The sequence below is a fragment of the Phaseolus vulgaris genome, chromosome 8, assembly GCF_000499845.2.
Source record: "Phaseolus vulgaris cultivar G19833 chromosome 8, P. vulgaris v2.0, whole genome shotgun sequence".
Lineage (NCBI taxonomy): Eukaryota > Viridiplantae > Streptophyta > Magnoliopsida > Fabales > Fabaceae > Phaseolus > Phaseolus vulgaris.
Window position 1 is genome coordinate 10,853,401 of NC_023752.2, and position 25,691 is coordinate 10,879,091.

A 25,691-nucleotide genomic window follows, 5' to 3' on the forward strand; every position below is an offset into this window, starting at 1 on the left:
GAGTCAGGCCCATCCGCCAAAGAAGGAGAAAGTTCAACGAGGAAAAAAGGCAGGCGATCAAAGAGGAAACACAAAAACTCCTTACAGCAGGCCACATCAGAGAGATCCAATATCCAGAATGGCTCGCTAATGTCGTTCTGGTCAAGAAGAGTAGCGAAAAATGGCGAATGTGTGTTGACTTCATAGACCTGAATAAGGCATGTCCAAAGGATTCTTATCCTTTGCCGAGTATAGACGCCCTGGTAGACAGTGCATCAGGGTGCAAGCTACTCATTTTTCTGGATGCCTTCTCAGGGTACAACCAAATCAAAATGCACCCCATGGATGAAGAGAAGACTGCCTTCATGACAGAAAGGTCATGCTACTGCTACAAGGTGATGCCCTTCGGGCTGAAGAATGCGGGAGCCACGTACCAAAGGCTAATGGACAAGGTGCTCGCACCTATGCTCGGAAGGAATGTGCAGGTATACGTTGACGACATGGTCGTGACGTCCCTGGAAAAAAACAAGCACGTCGCCGATTTGGAAGAGTTGTTCATCACCATAGCCAGGTACAAGCTGAAACTGAATCCTGAGAAGTGTGTTTTTGGCGTGGAGGCAGGAAAATTTCTGGGATTTCTCCTGTCGGAGAGGGGAATCGAGGCTAACCCCGAGAAATGTACCGCCATTTTGGCGATGAGGAGCACCGCCACTGTGAAGGAGGTGCAGCAGCTCACGGGGCGGATGGCCACCCTGTCCCGATTCGTATCGGCCAATGGAGAGAAGGGCCACCCATACTTCCAATGCTTGAGGAGGAACAATAGGTTTGTCTGGACGAAGGAGTGTGAGGAGGCCTTCATAAAGCTCAAAGAATATTAGGCAAGCCCACCAGTTCTATGCAAACCCCAAGCAGCAACGCCACTCAGGCTGTATTTTGCCATAACTGAGAGGGCAATAAGCGCAGTGCTCGTCCACGATCAAGATCAGGTCAAAAAACCCATCTATTTTGTTAGCAAGGTGCTGCAAGGCCCATAAGGTATCAGGCCTTAGAAAAGGTGGCGTTAGCGGTTGTATTTTCGGCGAGGAGGCTGCGCCATTACTTCCAGAGCTTTACGGTGTTGGTAATGACTGACTTGCCCATCCAGAAGGTTTTAAAGAAACCGGATGTAGCTGGAAGAATGGTGAAGTGGGCGGTGGAGCTGTCGGAGTTCGACATCAAGTACGAGCCCCGGGGATCGATCAAGGGGCAAATCTTCGCTGATTTCGTGGTCGAGCTGTCTTCCGAAACAGCGCAAGACGCCAAGGATGACTTTCGTTGGGTACTCTTGGTGGATGGGTCGTCTAACCAGCTGGGCAGCGGGGCTGGGGTTATTTTGGAGGGACCCAACGGTGTGTTGATAGAGCAATCAATGAGGTTTGCTTTCAAAGCAAGCAACAATCAAGCAGAGTATGAGGCCTTGATCGCCGGTATCCTGTTGGCAAAGGAGATGGGGGCGAAGGTGCCCATGGCCAAGAGCGATTCGCTGTTGGTCACTGGACAGGTAACTGGCGAGTTCCAAGCCAAAGATCCGCAGATGGCAGCCTACCTGGAGTACGTGCAAGAGCTAAGGAGATCTTTCGTTTTGTTTGAAGTGGTGCACGTGCCAAGAGAGCAGAATGCCCGAGCTGACTTGCTAGCCAAGCTCGCCAGTTCGGGCAAGGGGGGCAGATAGAGGACTGTCATTCAAGAAACCTTGAAAGTGCCTCGAGCATTCGTGGCAGACCACCAGGTTCTTCATGTTTGCAGGTCGACGGAAAGAACGTCGAGGAGCCATAGATCACTAATGCATGAAACTTTAAGGACGCCGAGGGTCAGAGCGCGCCCAGCGGAAGAAGTGAAAACGATGCGAGTTTGCGCTATCCACGAACCAGATATGTGGATAACGCTATACCAACGCTATTTAGCGGATGGCGTGCTTCCAATGGACTCAACAGAGGCCAGAAAGATAAAGAAGAGCTCCAGCAAGTTTACCCTTATCGACGGCGAGCTGTACAGGTTCGGATTTACACACCCTCTTCTTGTATGCGTACACGGAGAGAAGTGCACGAGGATTATGGCCGAGCTCCATGAAGGGATTTGTGGGAGCCACATTGGAGGTCGAGCTCTGGCGACAAGGACTGTCCGTGCAGGAGGACTGTCCATGCAGGTTATTACTGGCCCACAATGAGGGAAGATTGCAAGAGATATGCCCAGCGTTGCAAGCAATGCCAGCAGCACGCTGACTGGCACAATGCGCCCCCAGAAGAGTTAAAGTCAATCTACAGCCCCTGGCCGTTCCACATGTGGGAAATCGACATCCTGGGGCCCTTCCCGTTGGCGATCAGGCAAATGAAGTATTTGGTTGTGGCGATCGAATACTTCACGAAATGGATTGAGGCAGAACCAGTAGCCCAGATCACCGCGCACAAAATCCAGAGTTTCGTGTGGAAGAATATTGTGTGTCGTTTTGGCGTGCCCAAGCGTCTGGTATCAGACAATGGGACTCAGTTCGCAAGCCACCTGTTGAAGAAGCTGTGCGAGGACATCGGGACACAACAAGTGTTTGCTTCCGTGGAACACCCGCAAACGAATGGGCAAGTGGAGTTCGCTAATCGGATTCTGCTGAGAGGATTGAAGAGGAGGTTGGAAAAGGCCAAGGGGTCTTGGGCTGAGGAGGTTCCCCGCATAGTATGGGCATATCATACTACTGAGCAATCGGGAACCCACGAAACCCCGTTTAGATTAGTGTATGGATGCGATGCGATGATTCCAGTTGAAATACAGGAAAGCTCGCCGAGATTCCAGAACTTCGTGGCGGAAGACTCAAACGAAGAAAGGAGAATGAACTTGGATTTGCTGGACGAGGTCAGGGAGGAAGCGCGAGTGAAGGCCGAGGCAGTAAAGAGAAGAGTCGAGCGTAAATACAACTCCAAGATAAAGCCGAGGCAGTTCAGAGATGGCGACCTGGTGATGAGGAAGGCCCACCAGTATGAGATGGAAAAAAAATTGTCGCCCAAGTGGACAGGAGCGTTCAGAATAACCGAAGCACTCGGGAACGACGCTTACCTCTTGGAGACACTGGAGGGAGGGGCGATTCCTCGCACTTGGAACGCCACCTATCTCAAGTTTTACTACAGTTAAGGCATTGTAAGTAGCAATTAACTCCAACAGTTTAAGATGTATCAGTTTAAATAATTTTTCAAGGGGGCACTCTTTTTTCCCTAAGGAGGGTTTTTAATGAGGCCACCCAATAAAGAAGGTTTCGAAGTTTATCGAAGTTTCCCAGTTATTAAGTTTGCATGTTGTTTGTTTTTCAAGTTTGTGGGGAAAGACTCTATTGCCCTTGTGTAGTTTTAAAAAGGGTAAATCCAAATCGCATGCATCCAGTACAAAATTTTCGAAACATGAAGTTTTAAACCCTCATCGCTACCCGGCGATTGGAGGTGCAAGTTTAAGTCTTAAACCCTCATCGCCACCCGGCGATTGGAGGTGCAAGTTTAAGTTTTAAGTCCTCATCGCCATATGGCGATCGGAGGCACAGGAACAAAGTTTTTTAAGTCCTCACCGCCACCCGGCGATCGAAGGCACAAGTATTAAAATTTTTCTGACCGCCACCAGGCGAGAGAAAGAGATTTAAAAGACCTCCTCGCCTTGAGCGAGCGTAGGCGAGAAAGAGATTTAAAAGACCTCCTTGCCTTGAGCGAGCGTAGGCGAGAAAGAGATTTAAAAGACCTCCTAGCCTTGAGCGAGCGTAGGTGAGAAAGAGATTTAAAAGACCTCCCCGCTTTGAGCGAGTGTAGGCGAGAAAAGATTAAAGTCCTCCTCGCCCTGAGTGAGCACGGGCAAGAACAGATCACAAGACCTCTTTGCGTGAGCGAATTGAGGCAAGTTGAAAGCCCTCAGTGAATCCGGGGGAGGAGGAGATGTAACCCCTGGGCAAGTTGAGGCATCAGGAAAAGTCCTTCTCACCCTCGAGTGAGTTCAGGCAAGATGAAACTGAAAGGTCAAGGGTGTTAACAATCTCAAGTATGGGAAAGGAGGGTTGGAGAAGAACTCTTTTCCCCTTGAATGAGACACCAATATTGACCTAGAAGACCAGTTAAATTAGAAGTTAAAGGGTGATTGGGGTGCTTCGCAGAGGGCACCCCACCACCCAAATCATTGTTCTGAAACTCAGGGAGGTAGAGAAGGATCCGAAAGGCGGCTCTACCCCCAGATGAGGGAACAATGATGTAAGTTATCTCAGGGTAAAGACTCGGGGAAGCTAGAGAGAGATCCGAAAGACAGCTCTCCTCCCAGATGAGCAAAGATGAAATCAGAAGGTGGTCCCGCAGGGGACGTTTTCAGTTAAAAGGAAGATGACGTTGCCAGAAGCCCATGGTTTGGGATTGAAATAGAAAGAGAATCGCATGACGAGGGCCGCATCAGTGAAATTTTGGGTGACGATGTAGAAATGCCTTTGGCCCTTGGTAGATCGGGCGAGAGAGGTTTCAGATACTAAGATCGACCTAAGCCCTTTTTGCCGAGTAAGTGATTTCGTATTAAACGTTATTGTTTTGAATTAACCGTTTGTTTAAGCTAAGGTGGTTTGCAGAGAGTTAAGTACCGGTTGGTACAAAGTACATTGAGTTGGGAAAAAACCATCCAGTTAAACCAGTCGATTGCGCGACAGATAAATTAGAAGACTATATATATATATATATATATATGTGCACATGAATATCGAACAGTTCGAACAAAGTGAAAATTATTACATATAGACCAGGGTAAAACACAAGAAGTTTCAAGGCGATAAGTCAGCTGAGGGTACGATCTTGCCGTCCACCACTTCATTGTACACTGAAAGCTCTGAAAGGTGAAGATCAGGAAATTTACAGGCGAACTGCTCCAAAGCTGCTCCAAAGCCCGAAGTAAGAACTTGGGCAACCTCAAGCTGAAGGTCGTCGATCTTTGCCTTGAACCCGTTGTTCTCTTCGCGAACCTGGGTGACTTCAAGTTCAAGTTCGTCGACTTTCTTCTTGAATCCGCTGTTCTCCTCGCGAACTCGAGCAAGCTCGGTGGCCATTTCGCTTAGCTCTTTGGTTGCCTTATCCCGATCTTGTTCGACCTTACCCAGAAGAGTCTCCCTCTCGATCGACCTCTTCTCCAGGTTGGCCATTCTTTGGGCGTCGATTTTCTTTGCCTCCTACAGCGTGGCAATTTTCTCCCTCAGAGGGACGATCCTGTTCTCCAGCTCGACGGCGTCCTGGAGTTTGTCGTGAAGTTTCTTGCGCAGTTCTTTATTGTCTTTGCGCACACTTTGAAGCTCGTCCTTGAGAGCGTTTTCGACCCGCGAAAACTCGAGGCCTTGTATCAGCATGTCGCACTTGATCTTCTCGGCTTCGGCTTTCGCAGTGCTCGCCACCTCCTGATGGACCATATTATCAAGTTCGAACTTCTCCAAGGAGTCCCTTAGCCCTTCGCCGACGATTTGGGGAAGACAATCGTCAACCATGGCACTTAGGCGCACGGTGAAGGACTTCAAAGCTTCCTAGAGAGGAGCAGGAAGGCTTGAGGTTGGTGGAGGAGGCGGAGGTTGGTGCTCACCACCACCCTCACAAGGTTGGATAACGGGGGGAGCCTCAAAGCGTGGTGGTGAGACAGGAAGTTCTTCGGCGGCTTGGGAAGAGGCTTGCGTATCAGCAAGTTGCTCAGGAACAGCTTCAGCAACTGAGGCATTTGAAGCGAGAACATCCCCGGCGGACTCGAATGGCGTGGAGGCGTTGGGGGGGTTCTCGGTATAGTTTGGGGCGGCGCTCTCAATTGCTGGGGGCTCGATCACAACCCTCCTCTTTCTCTTCTTCTTGAGGGGTAGTTTCTTGCGCTGGGGGGCTGGAAGAGCAGCAGCTGCAGGTGGACCGACTGGCGGAGATTGGCCTTGGGCAGCGGCGATCTCCGCGACAGAGTTTGGGACCGTTTGGGAGCCCGCCGCAAGCTTGTGGGACTTGGCTATGGCGCGTAGTTCAACCATCCTATCCTTCCCCAGCATCATATCTGCATTAGTGGCCAATAATTACCAACCAGCACAAAAATCCGGTAGTTAATAATGCGCAGAAAGATAAGCAATATAAGACAATGCATGGGGAAAGTTAAAACCACACACAAGTCAGAACAGCAACATCAAAGTAAAGACAAGGCGATGCAAGTGTAAGCTAAGGGAACTCAAGGACTTAAGGACAAACCTATGTGAACGTCTAGCTGGCCTTCGAGAAACTCGTAGGCGATGATGGAGGAAGTGGGCAGAGTCACGTTGGAGGAGGCGACTCTTTTCCAGAAACCGCACAAGTCCTTGTCGAGCTCTCCCATTTTTTCTGGCCCCCTGGCCTTCCTGAAGCTCGACTCCTTCTTTCCCTTGTTCACCCAATACAAGGGGAACCCGTCGAGAAGGGAAGGGTCTTGGTCGCTGCAGCAAACACGCACGAATTTCCCCTTCCAGTCCTTATAGGATTGCTGGAAGATGGAGAGAATGGACCTCCCAGCGACCCCATTGAGGCTAACCCATAGACGATCACCCGGGTTCTTGGCCTCGAACAGGTAGAGGAACACATCCACCGAGGCCGAATGTACCAAGTGCGCGCAGATAATTTGGTAAGCCCGGACGAACGCCCAGGATTTGGGATGAAGCTGGGCGGGGGCTATGTCGAGCTCGGTCAGGAGCTCCCTCTCAAAGCATGTGAAGGGAAATCGAAGCTTGACCTTCTTGAACATAGTGGTGTAGACAAAGCAGAAAGGGGCGTCGTCACTCCCCTAATTATCGGTGCAGATGGGCTCACCGGGAGGACAAGGGCGCACAGATACTTTGTCATCGTGCTCTTTGCTGAAAGAGAGGTGATCCTGATCACCTTTCTTGAGGCGAAGGATATCGCGATCAGAGTTGACGGACGAAGTCTCACCCAGCAGGGTTGCGGAGGCCCACGAATATAGTCGTTTGTAGTATGGAAGAGGCCTCACCATCGCGCTGGGTTGTGGTGGGTTTGGTTGTGGTTGGCTGGGTCGAGAGGACGCGGGTCTCGCGACTCGGTCGGAAGGGACGTTAGGATCCCTTGGGGGGTCGCGGGAAGAGGAAGGGTTTGCCCTACGGGTTTTCGTCGGAGGGTTGCGAGGAGATGGAGGAGGGTTTGGTGTGATTTTCGAACGAGCCATCGAGGAAGCTACAAGAAGACGAAAAGGGAAGATATGAGAGTTCGTAAACAGAGAGACTCGACAGAAGAGAAGGAGATGGAAGAACAAGGGGGGCTCGCAGAGAAAAGGTTCAGAAACCCTAAACGCAGAAAAGAGAAAACATCCCACAACGTATGCTCCAGATAGTTAATGGATGATGCAAACCGATTAAAATGCAGCAAATATCAATAGAAGTGATAGAAAAGTTACCTTTAGATGATCAGAAGAGTATTCAGAAAGATGGTGGTTGGGGAAATCGGAGCGTTCGTTGGAGCGTTTCGAGAGTTTGAAGAGAGGTAGAAGATAATGAAACAGTGAAATGGCACGAAGTGTTTAAGAGTTTCGAACGTTGTGAGAAGCGCAAATGACAATGAATAATGGCCGTTGATGAGTCCACGTGTCCAATGATCGAAGGAGTTGGTGAAGTGTCAAGTCAGTGAACAGTACGAGCGCCAACGTGCAAAGCCACGTAGGCCGCCAGATTTAAACCTCTTTAGTCTTCTCGCTGAACAAGTCGCAGCTCGAGACTGGGGCTTGTGTACCGACTAGGTCATCGGGTATGATGACGTGTCTTGCGCGTGACTACGTGATGCGTGTTTAGCAAAGCACGTGGCTAGAGAAGGGAGAGTGGTTCAGAAGCTAGTGTAGTCGCCGCTCGTAGATGCGGCGTGCTACAACGTACATGATCGGTTGTCGCCGAGATTGTATGACATTGACGTGTTAGACGATTGGCGACCGGGTGGTCTGACATTGCCGCAAAAAGCACGTCGCTGGATTCCCCAGCAGATTTAGTTAAGGCTGCTGGAAACTCAGGTGAGTAAGTCCAAACGTGTAAGTCCAATAAGATGAGGATTGCGCCAACATGGGGCATGAAGGTCGAGTAGGTTGAAGGGAACAACTTGCCCATCAGCGACAGGATTCCCAGAGTGGACATTCGCCGGTGGCAAGGTTCCCTCAGCTGGAACATGCATGGCGTAGCAATAAGGAAGGTGCCACTAACGACAAGCGATGTCATAGAAATGGTGCATTTTGCTACACCCAATACTCGCCTTGTCGGGTAGTGTTCTAGAGCATATTGCATGCTAGCTTACTTCTTGAACAGAGGACTTAGCCGCGCGACTGGCTACTACACAGAAATAACGCTCAAGTTGCCTCCAACCCAGATGGCGACACGTGCAGGGTTGGATGCGGTATGAGAATGAGGCTCGAGTTACCCTAGCTCAGATGATGACACGTGTAGGGTTGGGTGCTACCTGCTATCCCAGCCCAGATGGCGACACGTGCAGGGCTGGATGCGAGCCACGCGTCCAAAAGCATAACGGCCTGGAGAGAGAAGAAACCTAACTATAAAGGTAAACTTAACAGAATTTGCAGAGGTACGTTTTCCATTACGACTCATTGCTAGGGTTGTGTTCCCTTTAGTACGGTTCTACAGAGCATATTTTCTCCCAGTTTTTGGGTGTTCTTGTTACTGACTTGAGCGTCAGAGCGCCCGCCGGCCGCAGAGGCGCCACCTTGTGTTTTCAGGTTCTCATAGAGGCTTTCTGTGGTGTGGACTTGAAGAGCACGTGGAGTCAAGCTGGTGAGGAGGTTCGTGACGAGGCAACGCTCTAGCGCTAAGTCAACCGGCAGGAAAACTTATAATCAAGGATTATTCAACTGAGATAGACACCTTAAAACACATAAACAACAGAAAAATAAATCTGTTTTTTGCTAAATAAATTGATTTATTTTCTGTGCACTGTGACAATATCTGATTCTGTGCGAAACTTTTAAATGGTCAATTCACCCCCCCCCCCCCTCTTGAACTTTGACACTATTGAACCCAACAGTGTTGGCACTATGTTCAATGGAATGAATTATGCTTTTTGGAAAATTAGAATGAAAATTTTCATGGAATCTATTGATACGTTAATTTGGGAAGTTGTGGTCCATGGACCCTATGTGCCAATGTAGGTTGTCAAGGATGAAGAAGTGGTAAAGCCAAGATCTGAATGGAATGAGGTTGAGGGGAAGAAGGCGCAATATGATCTTGTGGCCAAGAACATCATAACCTCCTAATTAACAATGGATGAGTTCTTCAGGATGTCCCAATGCAGTTCAGCTAAGGAGATGTGGGAGGTATTGGAAGTCACTCATGAGGGTACTGAAGTGGTGAAGAGATCAAGAAAGCATTCTCTCATCCAAGAATATGAATAGTTTAGAATGCAACCCGAGGAGAGTATTGCTGATGTGTAGAAAAGGTGGTTTGGGAAAGGAATTTGACAGAGAGGAACTCAACATAAAAGTGCTGAAGTGCCTCGACAGAAGCTGGAAACCTAAGGTGACTGCCATATCAGAAAGTCATGATTTGTCAAAGTTGTCAACTCCAACACTCTTGGAAAATTAATGGAGCATGAGCTGGAGCTCAAGAGACTCAAAGAGAAGGAAATAGTGGAAAGAAAACCCAAAGGACTTGCACTGAAAGCAAGTGAACAGAATGAGATCTATGAGGAAAAAGAAGATGTTGAACATGATGAAACAATCAGCCTACTTACAAAGAGGTTCAACAGATTTCTGAAGAAGAAAAACAGAGATAGGAACCAACAGAAAAGAAGGTATCCTAAACCTAATGACTCAAATTCCTCTAACTACACTTGCTTTGGCTGTGGCAAAACAGGGCACATTAAAATGGATTGTCCAAACAATCAATCAAAGGACAAATCTGCTAGCAAGAAGGTTGAAATGAGCAAGGGGAGAAAAGCTTACATTTCTTGGGAAGAGAATGAAGTATCTTCAACCAGCAGCTCTTCAACTGAGAGTGAGGAAAACAATTTGTGCTTCATGGTGAAATATGAAGGGTCAATCTTTGATTCAGTAAGTGAATTCTCTATGGAATCTGATAACTATGATCAATTGCTTGCTGCTTTCAGAGTAACACATGATGAAGCAAATAGGTTAGCTGTAATATGCAGTAAGTTGCAAAAGGTAAATAATGTGGTTGCACCTAAAGTAAAAACACTTGAGGAAGAACTGCATAAGGCCAAAACAGATCTGGTAAGCCTTGAACTAACATGCTTACATGCCTCTATTAAAACTTGTGAAAATTGCAAAAAATTGGAAAAACAAGTAGAATATTTGCTAAAAACCCTTTCCAATTTCACCAAGGGAAGAGAGAACTTTGAGTCTCTCCTTGGTTCACAGGATGTTGTTTTCAACAAGAATGACATTGGTTATAACCCAGGAAATGTAACCAATGTCAAAAAGATTTTAAGGTTTTTTTTTCCAGCAAAATCAGGTTTTTCAGCTTTTAATAGTGGCAAAAAGGCATCTCATGTAACCTGTTTTTACTGCATGAAATCTGGTCATACCTCTAGGTCATGCATTGCTAAAAAGCATCTTGTTCCTAAGAACTTAGCAAAATGGCTACCAAAGGGAAGGTTTTAATATGTGTTGGACCCTATACTGAAAAGGGTACCATTTCTATCATCTTTGCTCTGTTTTGCAGAAAGGTAGCAAGAGAAATCAATGGTACTTGGACAGTGGTTGTTCCAAACATATGACTGGAGATCTTACAAAATTCACTAGCTTGAAGCTCGAGGCAGAGGGACATGTAACCTATGGTGATAATAACCGAGGAAGAATTTTGGGCAGAGGCACTGTTGGAACAGGGAATTCAACCACTATTGAGAATGTGCTTTATGTAGAAAGACTCAAGCATAGCCTTCTCAGTATCAATCAACTTTGTGCCAAAGGATACAAGGTGAACTTCAAGTCAAAGGGCTGCACAATCTCAAGTGACTCCTCTGGTAAGGTGTCGTTTACTGGTAAGAGAGTGAATAACATATACCTTTTGGATATCATGGAAACTAACTCTTCAAATGAGTGTTTACTGTCTAGAAGTGATGAGTCTTGGCTGTGGCACAGGAGGTTAGCTCACATACACACTAATCACTTAAATAAATTGAAATCTAAAGATTTTGTTTCTGGTTTACCTAACATTAAATTTCAGTATAACAGGCTATGTGATGCTTGTGTGAAATGTAAATAAATCAGATCCTCTTTCAATTCAAAAGACATTGTTTCTACAAAAAAATCCATTGGATGTATTGCATATGGACTTGTTTGGACCCTCTAGAGTTGCTAGCTTGGCTGGAAATTTGTATGCTTTAGTTGTTGTGGATGACTACTCTAGATTTACAAGGACTTTGTTTCTTGCACATAAAAATGATGCTTACAATGCTTTTAAGAAAGTAGCAAAGGTTTTGTAGAATGAAAATGGTTGCTATATAAAATCAATTCGAAGTGATCATGGGGGAGAGTTTCAAAATGCTAGATTTGAGAGGTTTTGTGAGAAACATGAGATATCACATACCTTTTCAGCCCCTAGGACTCCCCAACAAAACAGTGTAGTTGAAAGGAAAAACAGATCATTAGAGGAATTAGCTAGAACCATGTTAAATGAATCTAAGATTCCTAAGTATTTTTAGGCAGATGCAGTCTATACTGCAACTTATGTGTTTAACAGAACCTTAATTAGACTCATTCTTAAGAAAACTCCATATGAATTGTATAAGGGCAGGAAACCTAGTGTGAGTCACCTTAGATTATTTGGGTGTAAATACTTTGTATTGAATAATGGCGAAGAGAATTTAGGTAAGTTTGATGCTAAATCTGATGAAGGTGTGCACATTCGTTATGCTTTGAATGGTCATGCATATAGAGTCTTCAATAAAAGATTGCTCATAGTAGAAGAATCAATGCATGTTGTATTTGATGAAGTTGATCACAGCATATCTAAAACTGCTGCTGATGACCTTGACTGTGATGAATTTAAATCTGTTTTAAATCAAAATGAATCGATTCATATTGATATTGTTGACTCACATGTTGTGCAAGAACCTACTGTGTCTGCAGGTTTTCCAAAAGAATGGAAAACCCCAAGAGACCTAACCCTTGATAATGTCATTGGGAACATTGAAAAGGGAGTATCAACTTGGAAATCCTTAAATAACTTCTGTGAATCAATGACCTTTGTATCTCAAGTGGAACCCAAAAATCTGAATGAAGCCCTCAAGGACAGTAACTGGATTCTGGCCATGCAAGAGGAACTGAATCAATTTGCTCTGAATGAGGTCTGAACTCTTGTTCCTAGAATACCTGAGATGAATATCATTGGAACAAAATGGGTATTTAGAAACAAGATGGATGAGCATGGGGTGATTACCAGAAATAAGGCTAGGCTAGTGGCTAAAGGGTATAATCAAGAAGAAGGAATAGACTATGATGAGACATATGCACCAGTGGCTCGGCTAGAAGCTGTTAGATTGCTACTTGCCTTCTCCTGCATCAAAGGGTTCAAGCTATTTGAAATGGATGTGAAGAGTTCCTTTTTGAATGGTTATATAAATGAAGAGGTATTTGTTTCACAGTCACCAGGTTTTGAAGACCATCAACATCCAGGACACGTGTTCAAACTCAAAAAGGCTCTCTATGGGCTTAAGCAAGCTCCTAGGCAATGGTATGAGAGGCTAAGTGATTTCCTCGTCTCACAAGGTTATGACAGAGGTACATCAGATAAGACCTTGTTCATTAAGAAGAAAGGAGATGACACAATTCTAGTACAAGTATATGTGGATAACATCATTTTTGGATCAAACAATGGAGAATTGTGTGAAACTTTTGTGGAAATCATGAAGAGTGAGTTTGAAATGTCAATGATGGGTGAGTTGAACTATTTTATAGGCTTTCAGGTCAAACAATTCAAGGATGGCATTTTCTTGAATCAAGCCAAGTATTGAAAGGATCTCCTGAGAAAATTTGAAATGGACAAGTGCAAACCAATCAGCACACCCTTCTCAACTAGCTGTCACTTGGATCATGATGAAGCTGAAATTTCTGTTGATGAAACTAAATACAGAGGACTCATAGGATCTCTATTGTATCTCACTGCCAGCAGGCCTGGCATAATGTTTGCAGTGTGCATGTGTGTTCGGTTTCAATCTGCTCCTAAAGAATCACAGTTCAATGCTGCCAAAAGGATTATGAAATATTTGCAAGGAGCTAGAGAAGTTGGCTTGTGGTATCCAGGTAACATTTCATTAAGTTTGACTGTCTATTCTAATTCAGACTTTGCAGGTTTCAAAAATGATAGGAAGAGCACCAGTGCTACCTGTCACTTGCTTGGATCAAGCTTGATCGCATGGCAATGCAAAAAACAGGCATGTGTTGCTCTCTCCACTGTTGAAGCAGAGTACATTACAGGAGGGAGTTGTTGTGCTCAAACCATATGGCTAAGACAACAATTGAATGACTTTAGTATCTTACTTAACCATATACCTTTGCTGTGTGATAACACAAGTGCCATCAACTTAACCAAAAATCCTATCATGCATTCAAGAACCAAACACATTGAAATTAGGCATCATTTCCTAAGGGAACACATATCAAATGGAACATGTGAGATTAAGTTCATTGGTACAGATTTACAGCTTGCAGATTTGTTTACAAAACCATTGGCTAAAGATAGGTTTAATTTTCTGCTCAATGAATTGGGAATTATAAATGTTAATTGTGCCTCGCAGTGAAAAATTAAATATGTTTATTCGCAATTAAATGTGTTTATTTTTGGTAATGATATGCTTTGATGACTAGGAAAGAGACAGTGAACTTTGACTGATTGACTGACTTAGTGGGCATTAACCACTGTACCTTTGACGGTTCTGGTCATGGTTATGTAACCGATTTGATGCATTGGCTGCTCAATGAAGGTGTGATATGTGTGCATCGTGACCCCAAATATTTCTTGCATTTTCAAAGATTTTCTGCACAATTTCAGAGCATAAAATCTTCGTGCATATCCATTCATAACTGCTCCATCAACTCATTCATTTTACACTATAAATCTGTGTAAAAAACTGCTACCCACATTGGTTGCCCATATTCGTTGCTCACCATTTAAATCACAAAGAAAATTCTGGTTCAACCATGGCTTCCTTTTCAAGACAGAAAAAGAAAAACCAGGACAAGCAAAGCACATTTCAAGGGGTTCTAGAAAGCTGGTTCGCTAGAGATGAAGAGGGTATCAATGCCTACATTCACGAGATGAGAAAAAAACAGATTAACATACCCAAGGTGCTGGATTTCAATTGGCTGAAATATGAGAAATTGGCTGAAATTAACTGGTAATGTATACCCTGATTTAGTTAAGGTGTTTTACACAAATCTAACCTTGGATGGAAAGAACATTGTATCTTATGTGAAAGGAATCAAAATGAAGGTCACCAGTGAAGTTTGGAATTCAGTGGTTGGAATCAAATATTCTGGTATAAAGGTTGGAAAAGGGAACACAAGTGGGATTCAGGAGTTCAACAAAATTTAGTATTACAGAAGCTGTATGAGGAACCCTACCCAGAGCATAAGCAGATTCCATGCAGGTAATCTGAACCTAACACCGCGACTTATTGCCTACATAATAGCATGGATGCTCATCCCTAGAGGTACAAATCATGTTGTTCTACATGAAGAGGATTTAATCCTTTTATACTGCATCATGAATCTGATCAAGGTTAACTGGGTGTATGTCATCAATGAGCATATGCTGAAATCCAAAAGATTAACTGATTATCGCTTTCCTTATGCTATACTTGTTTCAAAACTGATTGACTACTTTGGCATTGACACTTCTAATGAGCGAAAAGAAACCATCAAAGCTGTAAGTGAGATTGATAACTCAACTCTCACAAAAATGGGATTTCATAAAGTGGAGGACAGTTGGGTGATTCTAAAAGGCAAGAATACTCAAGAAGAACATGGAGCCTCAAACCTCAACAATGAAGATGGAAATGAGGTTGTTCCCATGGAAGATGACACGGTTCAAGCTGCAGAACACTCATGTTATTTTATCCATCACTCCTGCAGGCAAGAGCCATTTGTTGATCATGCTGGAAGTCAAAGGATAAGCTCTCCATTTGTAGAAATCAGAGGAGATTCACCTGCTCCCCAATCAATGCATGAAGAAGCTGCTGAAACTCATCAGAATGCTATTGTTGCCTATCAAACCCCAAGGTACAGAGGTGAACCCTTATCCATGTTTGAGAGGCAAGTTCTGTATCGCCTTGATGCCATGACAGCAGAACAATGAGCATATTTTGAGACAACTCAAGCAAGGTTTTAGCACCTTGATGATCAAATCGAAGGAGTTCAGTTGCAGCTTGTAGAGTTATATTACAAAGATTATAAGTATCTTGATTTTCCATGCTTTCCTTTCATCAGTTTATATTTCTGTAATGTTGAACAATTTGTATTTGTTTTCTGGACTGTTATGGTTGTGTTTCTGTTTTATCTTTCTCTATGCTTAAATGCTGTTTGATGAATCCAAAGGGGGATAAAAATAGCTCACCATGCTAGGTGAAGTTAGGTAAAGCTAGGTGAAACAGGAAGTTACATTCTGCACCTTAAAACTGATTCACATGTTATGCAATGTTTCAATTTTCTGGTTTGGTATTTGATGCAGTATAGGTTCTTAAAGCAACAGAGCTATGGGGATTTGTCTCCATCAAACAGGGGGAGATTGTTGAAGATGGTTGCTGCCCCTTCAAGACATGTGTTTGATGAAGCCATTTGTGTAAATTTCATGTATACTTACATTTTCTTTAAGAATGTCTTAGGTATAGTTTAGAGGTTGTTTAGAGTAGGCTTTTTGCTAGGTAACTCACCTCTTAACCCCTGACCATGTGATAAGAGCAAGCACAAGTTTTCTGAACTGTTTTTCACATGTTTTGCAAAAACACCCTTAGTGCATAAAAAATAAATCTGTGCTTTTCTAAATGAATAGATTCTTTTTTAAACTGGTGCATTGACTAAGTCCTTTAAAAATCAGGTTTTGTGCATTAAGTATTTTGTTAAGGTTTTTAATCAGGTTTTGTGCATTCAATAGTTAAGTTTTTTCTGTTATCATTTTGAAAAATAATTTTGTTCATTTGTAAATGAATGGATTCCTTTTAGTCTAGTGCCATGTTTATCTTAAAAGGTTTTTTTTCGTTTTGTCCTTGCACCAGAGTGTTTGGCTGAGTCTCCTTCACATAACAGATTCTCTAACTACTTTTGAAAATAAATCTGTTCATTTTATTTTCAATCTGTTCTTTTTATAACAACTTTAACTGTTTTTTGAAAATCTGTTATAAGTTGTTTTTCTATAAAAAGAAAACTTGTTCCTACGTTCAAAAGTGAATCATACAATTGAGAAAACAAGTTTTACAACAGAGAATTAAGGATTTATAGAGAATTAGCATGTGTTCTTGAAAGATTTTACAAATTAAAAGTGTGTTTCTTCTTGGTAGGCTCTAAGGCTTGGTTAGAGGTGCTGCTACTATGTGAGCAATTTGTTCTACTGGTCTAAGGCAGATTTCTACATCCTCTATCAGGTGTATTCGTTTCATATTTCATTCCTTGTAAAAGTGTGGTTGTAAACTCTTCTTGATAGGGTTTCTTGAAGAGTTGTGTGTGCTGGAATAGTGTTTTTCAGCAAGGTTTGTCATGTTCTTGTAGGGTTCAAGAACAATGGTGTTTTGTAATTGTTTGAATTGTGTTTTAGTGAATTTCACCTTGGATTAAGTGAAGACTGGATGTAGCTCATTGGAGTGAACTAGTATAATTGCTTTGTGTTCATTCTCTCAATCTCTACACTCAATAAACTGCTAAATAAGACTAAACTGTCAAGAAATAAATCTGTTCAATTGCAATTGAATCTGTTCTTTCTGGGCAGAATATACTGTTCTTGATTTCTGAAAGAATTTCTTTATAAATCCATATGTGGTGAAACATCAGTAAAGTTCATGCTTTGTGAAGGTTAATACAATCTGTCAAGTGTTTTGAAAAATCAAACATTAGCTTTGTATTCAAAGGTTGAGATTAACTATTGAAGCTCACTGTTTTAATTCTGCAAAAATCAATTTGAACTTTGCCTGCACATCATCTAATTCAATCTTATAATCAAGGATTTTTCAACTGAGATAGACACCTTAAAACACATAAACAGTAGAAAAATAAATTTGTTTTTTGCTAAATAAATCGATTTATTTTCTGTGAACTGTGACAATATCTGATTCTGTGCGAAACTTTTAAAAGGTCAATTCACCCCCCCCCCCCCCTCTCTTGAACTTTGACACTATTGAACCCAACAGTGTTGAACAGAATCTTAACAGGTGACAAAACTTCTGATCATCATCTGTAACTTTTTCGACAAAGTTCAAGATTTAAGAGCCAATCTAAGAAGGAAAAGTTGAAAGCACATACCCTATTTTTCATCCAAAGTCAGGACCTGGGTTGTGCCTGATGGAAGATTTCTTGCGCATTAGGTTTCTTTTGCTTAAAGATAATATTTTTTTTTTGTTCCCATAGGCCCCTCACTATTCTCAACCACAAACCTTTCCATACCAGATTTTGCTTGGTTCTGAAATGCACCAGGTGAAAGTTAGCAAAGTGAGACTTCAAATCCTTATGTTGGGCATTCAAAATTCCCATCCATCTAAGACATAAAGACCAAACCTGTTGTGCCACGAAGCATTCCAAGAATAGGTGTTGAGAAGTCTCTTTTAAAGTTTGGCATAACCCACATTCAGAGAAGCAACCTACCACTCCTTTTCTACTTAAGCTGCTACGAGTTAACATTTTATCCAAAAGGACTCTCCATGCAGTAGTCAAAGCATTGGTAAATGCTTTAACCTGCCACAACTGTTTGAGGAAGCCATCAAAATTGTACTTAACTTTACTTTCCAAGTACTCATACATGGATTTAACCGAGAACAGACTGAAGGGTCCTTATCCCATACACAAAAGTCATCTTCCTCCATATTTAGAGCCCAAAGAAATACACCTGAGCAGTTGTTGTTTTTTAGTAGTTATGAAGTGTCTGAATATGATTGTAGATAGAGAAAGGAACATGGTGGACTCTACCATGCATCTTGTTCCCATAAAGGGACTAAGATCATACTCATAAGAATGATAAAGAGCATATTAATAGTTATGAGGTAATATTGAATTGGATGAAAAAAATACAAAACTATGAATGTTTTTTATCAATAAAAAATAAATAAAATAAAAAGTGAATTATTAGAAGGATGTAATTTAATTTCATATTACTATAAATGGATAATTTTTTTATATTTTATAATTTGGTGTACATGGAGAGTTCAAAAAATTTTAACGAAATTCTGAGTAAATTATGTGCAGATGACATTTGTGAAGAAAGTGTATTTGGTGCATACGATTTTAATTAGTAGAAAAAATATAATTATGTTGAAATTGTGCATGTGAAAAATGATTTGTGCAATGTTATATAATTGAATTCTTACTTGCTATGTAAAATTAAAGTTAAAGTTATACCAGATTGTACCGAACTTGTACTTATCATATACAATTTATGTTCAATGATTCGAATTATCTACCAAGATTTTAGATACTAAATTTAAAATCTAAAAAATTGTAGCTAAAACTTTAGTAGCTAATTAGATGCAAATTTAGAAACTATTAATCAATAAAAACCAAATTTAGATGCCAATAATTTTGTAGTATCTAAAGTAGTATCTAATTTAGTCAATATAACAACTAATTACTTTTTGTCTCTAAAATTAGTTTCTATTTAATAATTTTTTTTATGATTCTATTTTTTTTTATCTTAACACTTTCTTACTTTGATTTTATTATTAATAATTATAATTTTATTTTATTAACATAGTATTACCTATTATAGATAGTATTGAATCATTACTTTATTAATGTATTATTTTAAATAATTATTTTATACTTTTTTGTGATTATAATATTACTTTTGTATTATTAAAATTAAAATGTATATAATAAAAAACATAAATAAGAGTAAATTTAATTGTGACCATTAAAATATAATAAATTTGACACACACTATATGAAAGTTATTAAATAAAAATAAATTTTAGAGACAAAAAATAATTAATTGTTATATATACCTTATTAGATATTATTTTAGAGACTTAATTAGTTTCTATTACTGATAAATAATTTTTAAATTGGTATTTAATTAACTATCAAAGTTTTAGCTACCAACTTTAGAATCTAAATAAATAGTAGCTAATTAGACACAAATTTAGATATCAAAATTTGTTGTAGTTTAAAAAATAATATATAATTTAGTCAATATAATAACTAATTATTTTTTATAAAATTAATTTTTATTTAATTATTTCTAACAGTGCCACTTAATTTATGAAAAACAAAATAATTAAATGAAGATCTTTAGTATATACCATTACAATAATTGTTATTACATTAGAACTAGAAGTAGATAAATGAAAACAAAATGTTGTTCTGGTAAATGTTGTTCTAAGTTTAAAATGTTTAAATTTTGTAAACTATATTATATTTATTAAAATTACAACAATAATAGGTTTAAATATATTAAAAAAAGTAAACTAATATTTTTTAACTTATTAAATGTGATTTCTTTTCTAGTAAAATTATTGGGGCATAATTTATATACTTAAAAATTATACATTTAAAAAGAGTATACTCTTTTTATTAAGAGTTAAACAAAAAATAAATTAACAATCAATTACAATAAATTAAATCGGATTTTGCATTTTTTATATAGTTTTTTTAATAAAATATTTGTGTCATATTGTAGGGATTAAAATAGCTTTTTTTTTGCTTTTTTGCATCATATTGTAGGGTGAATCTTGAAAAATAGGAAAGATTTTCTTCAAAATGGTGAACGTTCATTAGCTACCACTGTATTGGTATGGGCGAGATTGAAGATCCGGTCACCCTGACCGAGACTTGGGCTTGCTGACCGAGACCGGGGAAACCTGGACGAGACCACAGAAACTTGGCTGAGACGAGGGAAATCGCCATGGTCGGCCTGGCCGGCCAATCCATACATCCATTAACGCTCAAACCAAGGTCAGTGAAGCTAATCTGTCATTAGGGATTAGGTAATACACCCATAAGTGAGATCCGTTCCACTAATAAGACCCAATAAGGTAAGCCCATTAAAATAATATAAATAGCACACATCCCAAGGAGGAAGGTACGTCATTTATTACTGTGCACCTACCCAAATACGGATCACCCGCTTTACTAACTTGAGCGTCGGAGTACCCCCCCCCCCCCCACCAATTCGGTGTTCACCCGAGACCGAGAGCCGAAGGAGAAGCGCGAAGATGAGAAGGATCTCAGTCAAGCACCCAGCAACCTGTCCGACCGAAGGAGGAAGACGAAGACTTCAATAATTCTCTAGGTCCCATCTCCCTAATAGGAACAATTGGCGCCCACCGTGGGGCCAAGAGAAACTAGCCAAAGAAAGAAAGTAGATGGTCTCAACTAGAAGTATGGAGAGAATGACTGAAGCCGACCAAACGATGTTGTTGTTATCTCTGCAGAGAGAGATGGCCGAGATGAAGAGAAAGACCGAGGAGACTGCTCAGAAGATCGAGCAAGAGCTGCAAGTTCTCCGCAGGGAGAATGAAGAGATGAAAAAGAAGCTAGGCAGGTCCTGCACCTCTCCTCCCAACCCAGGGTCGGCCGAAGGGGCGAGAGACAGAGTCCCTCCCCGGGAGACCGAGATGAACGAAGAGTCATGCCTGGTCAGGTCCGCTCGGACGACCGTGACGGCCGACTCGACCTGCCGACATCCTTTTACCAACACCATCATTGAAGTCCCACTACCAGACAAGTGGAAAGGTTTCAACCGAGATCGATATGACGGGTCTACCGATCCGGACGAGCATATTGATGCATACACTACCCACATGAGTCTCTACACCTCGGATGACGCAGTGTTATGCCGTGTGTTTCCTACGTATTTGAAGGGAGCAACCATTGGCAGCTTTGCCACACTCGTGGCGAAGTTTGAGACCCAGTTCGCCACCAGCCGACCGCACCACCTGACATCCATCGCCCTGGTGGGCATCCGCCAGGAGAAGGGAGAGTCCTTGAGAACCTTTGTTGATAGGTTCAGTAAGGTGGCAATGAGCATCCAGAATCTGAGCCCATACATTGCCATGCATCACATGCTGACAGCCCTACGTCCAGGGCCCTTTGCTGACAACCTGTGCAGGCAACCGGCCGATAGCCTGGACGAGCTGAGAAAGAAAGCTGCTAAGTGCATGCAGCTGGAAGAACTCAGAGAGTTCCGTAACCAGGCCAGTGGAGAGAAGAACAAAGAGGAGAAAGACCTCCAAGGCCGACCGAGTAAAAGGAACGACCGACGCAGAGACAACCGGGACCGACCAATCTGGTTCTCTAGATACACACCCTGACGGCCGAGAGGGGAAGAATTATGGACGAGGCTCTCAACGCCGAGTTGATCCCTCCTCCAAAGAAAGTGGCCAGCCCAAATAATGTCGACCGAAGGAAGCAGTGTCGGTACCATCAAAACAGCGGGCACTCGACCGAGGAGTGTCAGGCTCTGAAGGATAAGATCGAGGAACTTATCTAGGTTGGGCACCTCTGCCGATTTGTCAGGAACGACCGAGACCCACCCCGCTGAGCAGAACCCCCTAGGTGAACAAGGTCACCACAGCGCGGTAGAAATGACCGAGATCATAGAGACGATCGACAACCTAGGAGGGACGGTGCTCCCCGCAGGGAGGCCAACAAAAGAGGTAACCGAGAAGTTATCAAAACCATAGTTGGCGGCTTCGTCTGGAGAGGGAGCACCAACAACGCCCGGAAGAAGCACCTGCGAGCGGTGCATTAGGTGAACGCGGTGGCATTCCGACCGAGGATGTCACCCATCACCTTCACAGACGAGGACTTCAGGGGCGTGGATTATCGCCAACAGGACGACCCGATGGTGATATCGGTCGACATAGACTAATTTACCATACGAAAGACCCTCATGGACAAAGGAAGTTCAGTAGACATCCTCTACTGGAAAACGTTCAAGTCCATGAGGATGGCCGAAACCGAGATGATGCCTTACGACGACCATGTAGTACGGTTCTTGAGTGAGAGGGTCGGTACCAAGGGCTACAATGAGCTCTACACCATCTTCGGCGAGGGAAATAACAACAAGACTACAAAGATCTGGTATCTGGTCATCGATGTCAATATGATATGATTCCACTAGTAAGATATAGATGATTCTTTGACATTTTATGGAATCAACATGAGTTGGAGAAAGAATAGGCACTTTTAATAGAAATGGATCAATGTTCTATGTTTCAAGAACTCACCAAAACTTGCACCAAACACCAAACTCACATGGAAGACCCATTTCTTGCCAATTGAACCGATTAAAAGGTGTACAAATGTAAATGAATCGAATAGAAAGCTTAAGAACTGAAATGAACCGAACAAATCAATAAGAAATGAGGAAGAACCAAATGGAACCAGCCAAAGAGAAGATGAACCGAGGCAAAGCAAGAATTAAGCTAAAGTACCGAATGAAAATGCTAGAAAAGGAACCTAAGACATGTTTTAGCTTCATATGAACATGGAGATGAAATGAAAAGATGGAGAAGAGAGGAACTTATGAGAATGAAGAGCTTGGTTGATGGTCACGCCACTTGAAGTGTGAAGGCTCCAAGATAAGTGAGTAATGCCGCCACTTGAGAGAACCAAGGCACTCAAGATGAGATTAGGAAGAGGAGAAGACAAGTTCTCACACACTCTATCACCAATTTGGGAGAGTTTTGCTATATCAATTCTCAAATCTGAATTTTACAAGAGCCCACACCTCTATTTATAGTGTGAGGGTGCTGAAAAATAGGTGGGAAAATTCAAATGAAAGTCGTTTGAAATTCCCACAAAAAACAAGTCACATGGAAGGTGTGACCTTTTTCTACTATGACACCTCCTAAAAACTACACCTACACCTACTCTCCTAAGTCACATGGACAATGTGACTTTATTTTACATATTCACACTCCTTTATTTAATATCCACACCTCCTACAACTATACAAGAGTAATTCAAATGATGCTCTTTTATTTAATGCTTGGCCTTGCTCCTCAAGGGATGGACTTGGGCTTTTTGGGCTTTGGGCTTGGGCTTTGGGCTTGGGCCTCATCTTTTGAAAAGACTAATAAGAAGAACTTTAAATGATTTGGCCCTTGTCCATTCTTCCTATTAACAACATCTTTTTGATTCGCATCATAATCCTCGAGTTGGAGAGAATTCCTCCACGAATTCTGAATCCCTGCATATAACAAAGTCAGTTTATTTTTACAACTAAAAGTGGAAGAAAAAGGCAAACATGACTTAGCATTTGTAAATAATGGGATTTCAGAAAAGGAGGTTCTATAAATCGACCAAGTTGGAAAAATTTGTTTGGGAATGATGATATGTTTTGGAAAAAGACCTCTTAAATGGTGAAACCTGTACCGCCCTGGTGGTCGGGTGTGATGACGTGGCATCCTGCTACAGTGTAGGCGTGTTGAGAAGGTGCCCGGTTGGCAGAAGGGAAGGAAGTCGGGGGGCACGTGTAGTCGCCAGTTGTTAAGTTGGCGTGTTCCGATTTCCAGATTACCAGAATAGGCGATCGTCAGGTTGAAGATGAAGTCGTCCGATGTAGGTTCAGGCGACCTAGTCATTGGAGATCGCCAGAGAAAGCACATCGCCGAAGATGAAGGAGAAGCAGATTATGAAGGCGGCCGGCGAGACTACAGGGAAGGTGTATGAAGGCCCCTAACTCGCCAGTTCCAGTAGAGATCGCACTCCTAAGTTAGCTATGCACTGGGCAGTATCGTGCATAAGTAACTTAGCCAAAATGAGAGTAGAAGCGGCGCCAAGTCAGGGAGCCTCCAGATGATGGCACGTGTACAGTTGGATGCGAGCCACGTGTCCGAGTCTGTAACTGCCAGGAGAGAGAAAGCCACCAGGTATATAAGAGTTCTTGACAAACTTTCTGAGGTACGCACGTTCAGTTTATACACTTTATGCTTGCGAGTGATAGAGCTGACTGTGAGAGAGGATTTGCACGGTTCTTGTTCTTAGTATTTGGTGATACCGTCACTGACTTGAGCGTTGGAGTGCGATCGGCCGCAGCGGCGCCGTGCTGTTTCTTTGCAGGTTCTTGAGGTAGATCCCGAAGAGGAATGGAGGTGAGAAGCGGTGCGCACGTCGATCCCTTGACGAGGCAGTTTCCAGCGTTCCGGTCAACGGGCAGGATCATCAGGCGCCCACCGTGGGACCGTGTAAAACTCGCTCCCATCCACAGCGTGAGTTCTTGGAAGTTTTCGAAGTTTTCTGCGTGGTTGTGTGCTGGTGCAACCATCGTTCGCTGTTTGCTTGAGTTTCGTTCGGTGAATTTGCATTTTGAACCGTTCGTTTGGCTTTTCGATCGGTGGAGTAAGGTTTTCTGCTGCTTACGCGTAATCTGTTTGGTGGAAGTTCGAGTTCTTTCGTTTGTTTGGCTGTTCGCGGGGAAGCGGTGGTTTCTAGCGAAGTTGTGGTTTTCTCTGAAGGCTTACGGTGTTCTTGAGTTTTCTTGCACAGTTTCGCACTGTTTTCTCCGATTGATCGCTGATTCGATCGAGGTTGAAGTATTGTTCGCTGCATTCCTGTGATTCGCTGAAGTTAATGAGAAAAATGAGAAGCAATCGTTCCAGTCCCGTGGCGCCTGTCGCTGCTGAAGGCGATGCCGCCATGACCATGGCGCAGATGGCAGAGATGATGCGCTCGTTGCAGGCAACTGTGGAAGCCTCGCGCGTAGAGCAGGCGAGGATACATGAGGACCTGGTCGCCTCTCGCGCCAGGAACGAGGAGCTCAGCAAGGTGACTGAGGAGCTGCGTCGAGCTCTTCAGGAGCAGCAAGGACGTTCTTCTGCTGAAGAGGTGGCGCCGTCGACGCCACCTCGTGTTTTCCTAATGCCTTTTGTTCAGGCGATTACCGACACGCCTATTCCCACGAGCGTGGTTCCGGTTAAGGCTGTCTTTACCGGCGTGGAGGATCCAGAAGCTCATCTGACCACGTTCCACACGCAGATGATGCTATCGGGAGGGTCAGACGCCGTCTACTGCAAGATGTTCGTGAGTACGCTCCAGGGAACGGCGATGGAGTGGTTTGTGAGCCTGCCTAACGGCCACATAACCAATTTTCAACAGTTCTCGAAAATCTTTGTCGAGCAGTACATTGTGAATAAGGCACCGCCCAGGGTGTCTTATGACCTGTTTGATATAAGGCAGTACCATGGGGAGTCCCTCAGAGACTACCTCAATCGCTTTGGAGCGCAGATGGTCAGATCGCCGGTCAAGGATGAAGAAATGCTGGTCTATGCCTTCAAGAAGGGCGTGCAGCCAGGGCCATTCTGCGAGGCCTTGATCAGGGCTCATCCAGCGACGTTCGCTGAAGTCAGGCGACTTGCGGTGGCCCACATCGCCGACGAGAGTGAAGTCGCCGAGAAGAGAGGCAGCGTGGCTCCCGCCAGGCCACGCGCCCAGACCAGGATCCAGCCGCAGAGGGTGCTGGAAACGGCGGCGGCGGCCAGAAAAGACCAGAGGACTCGCCACCCTTACGACAGGAGAAACAAGGGAAG

General features: G+C 43.1%; 1 protein-coding gene across 1 annotated transcript; it reads left to right on the plus strand.

Annotated features, from left to right (window-relative positions):
• The first annotated feature begins 20,540 nt into the window (after positions 1 to 20,540).
• On the plus strand, positions 20,541 to 21,470 carry LOC137824559 (uncharacterized). Its single transcript, XM_068630226.1, has one exon. It carries the CDS (start codon positions 20,541 to 20,543, stop codon positions 21,468 to 21,470), a length of 930 nt encoding a protein of 309 aa, XP_068486327.1.
• Positions 21,471 to 25,691: the final 4,221 nt, after the last annotated feature.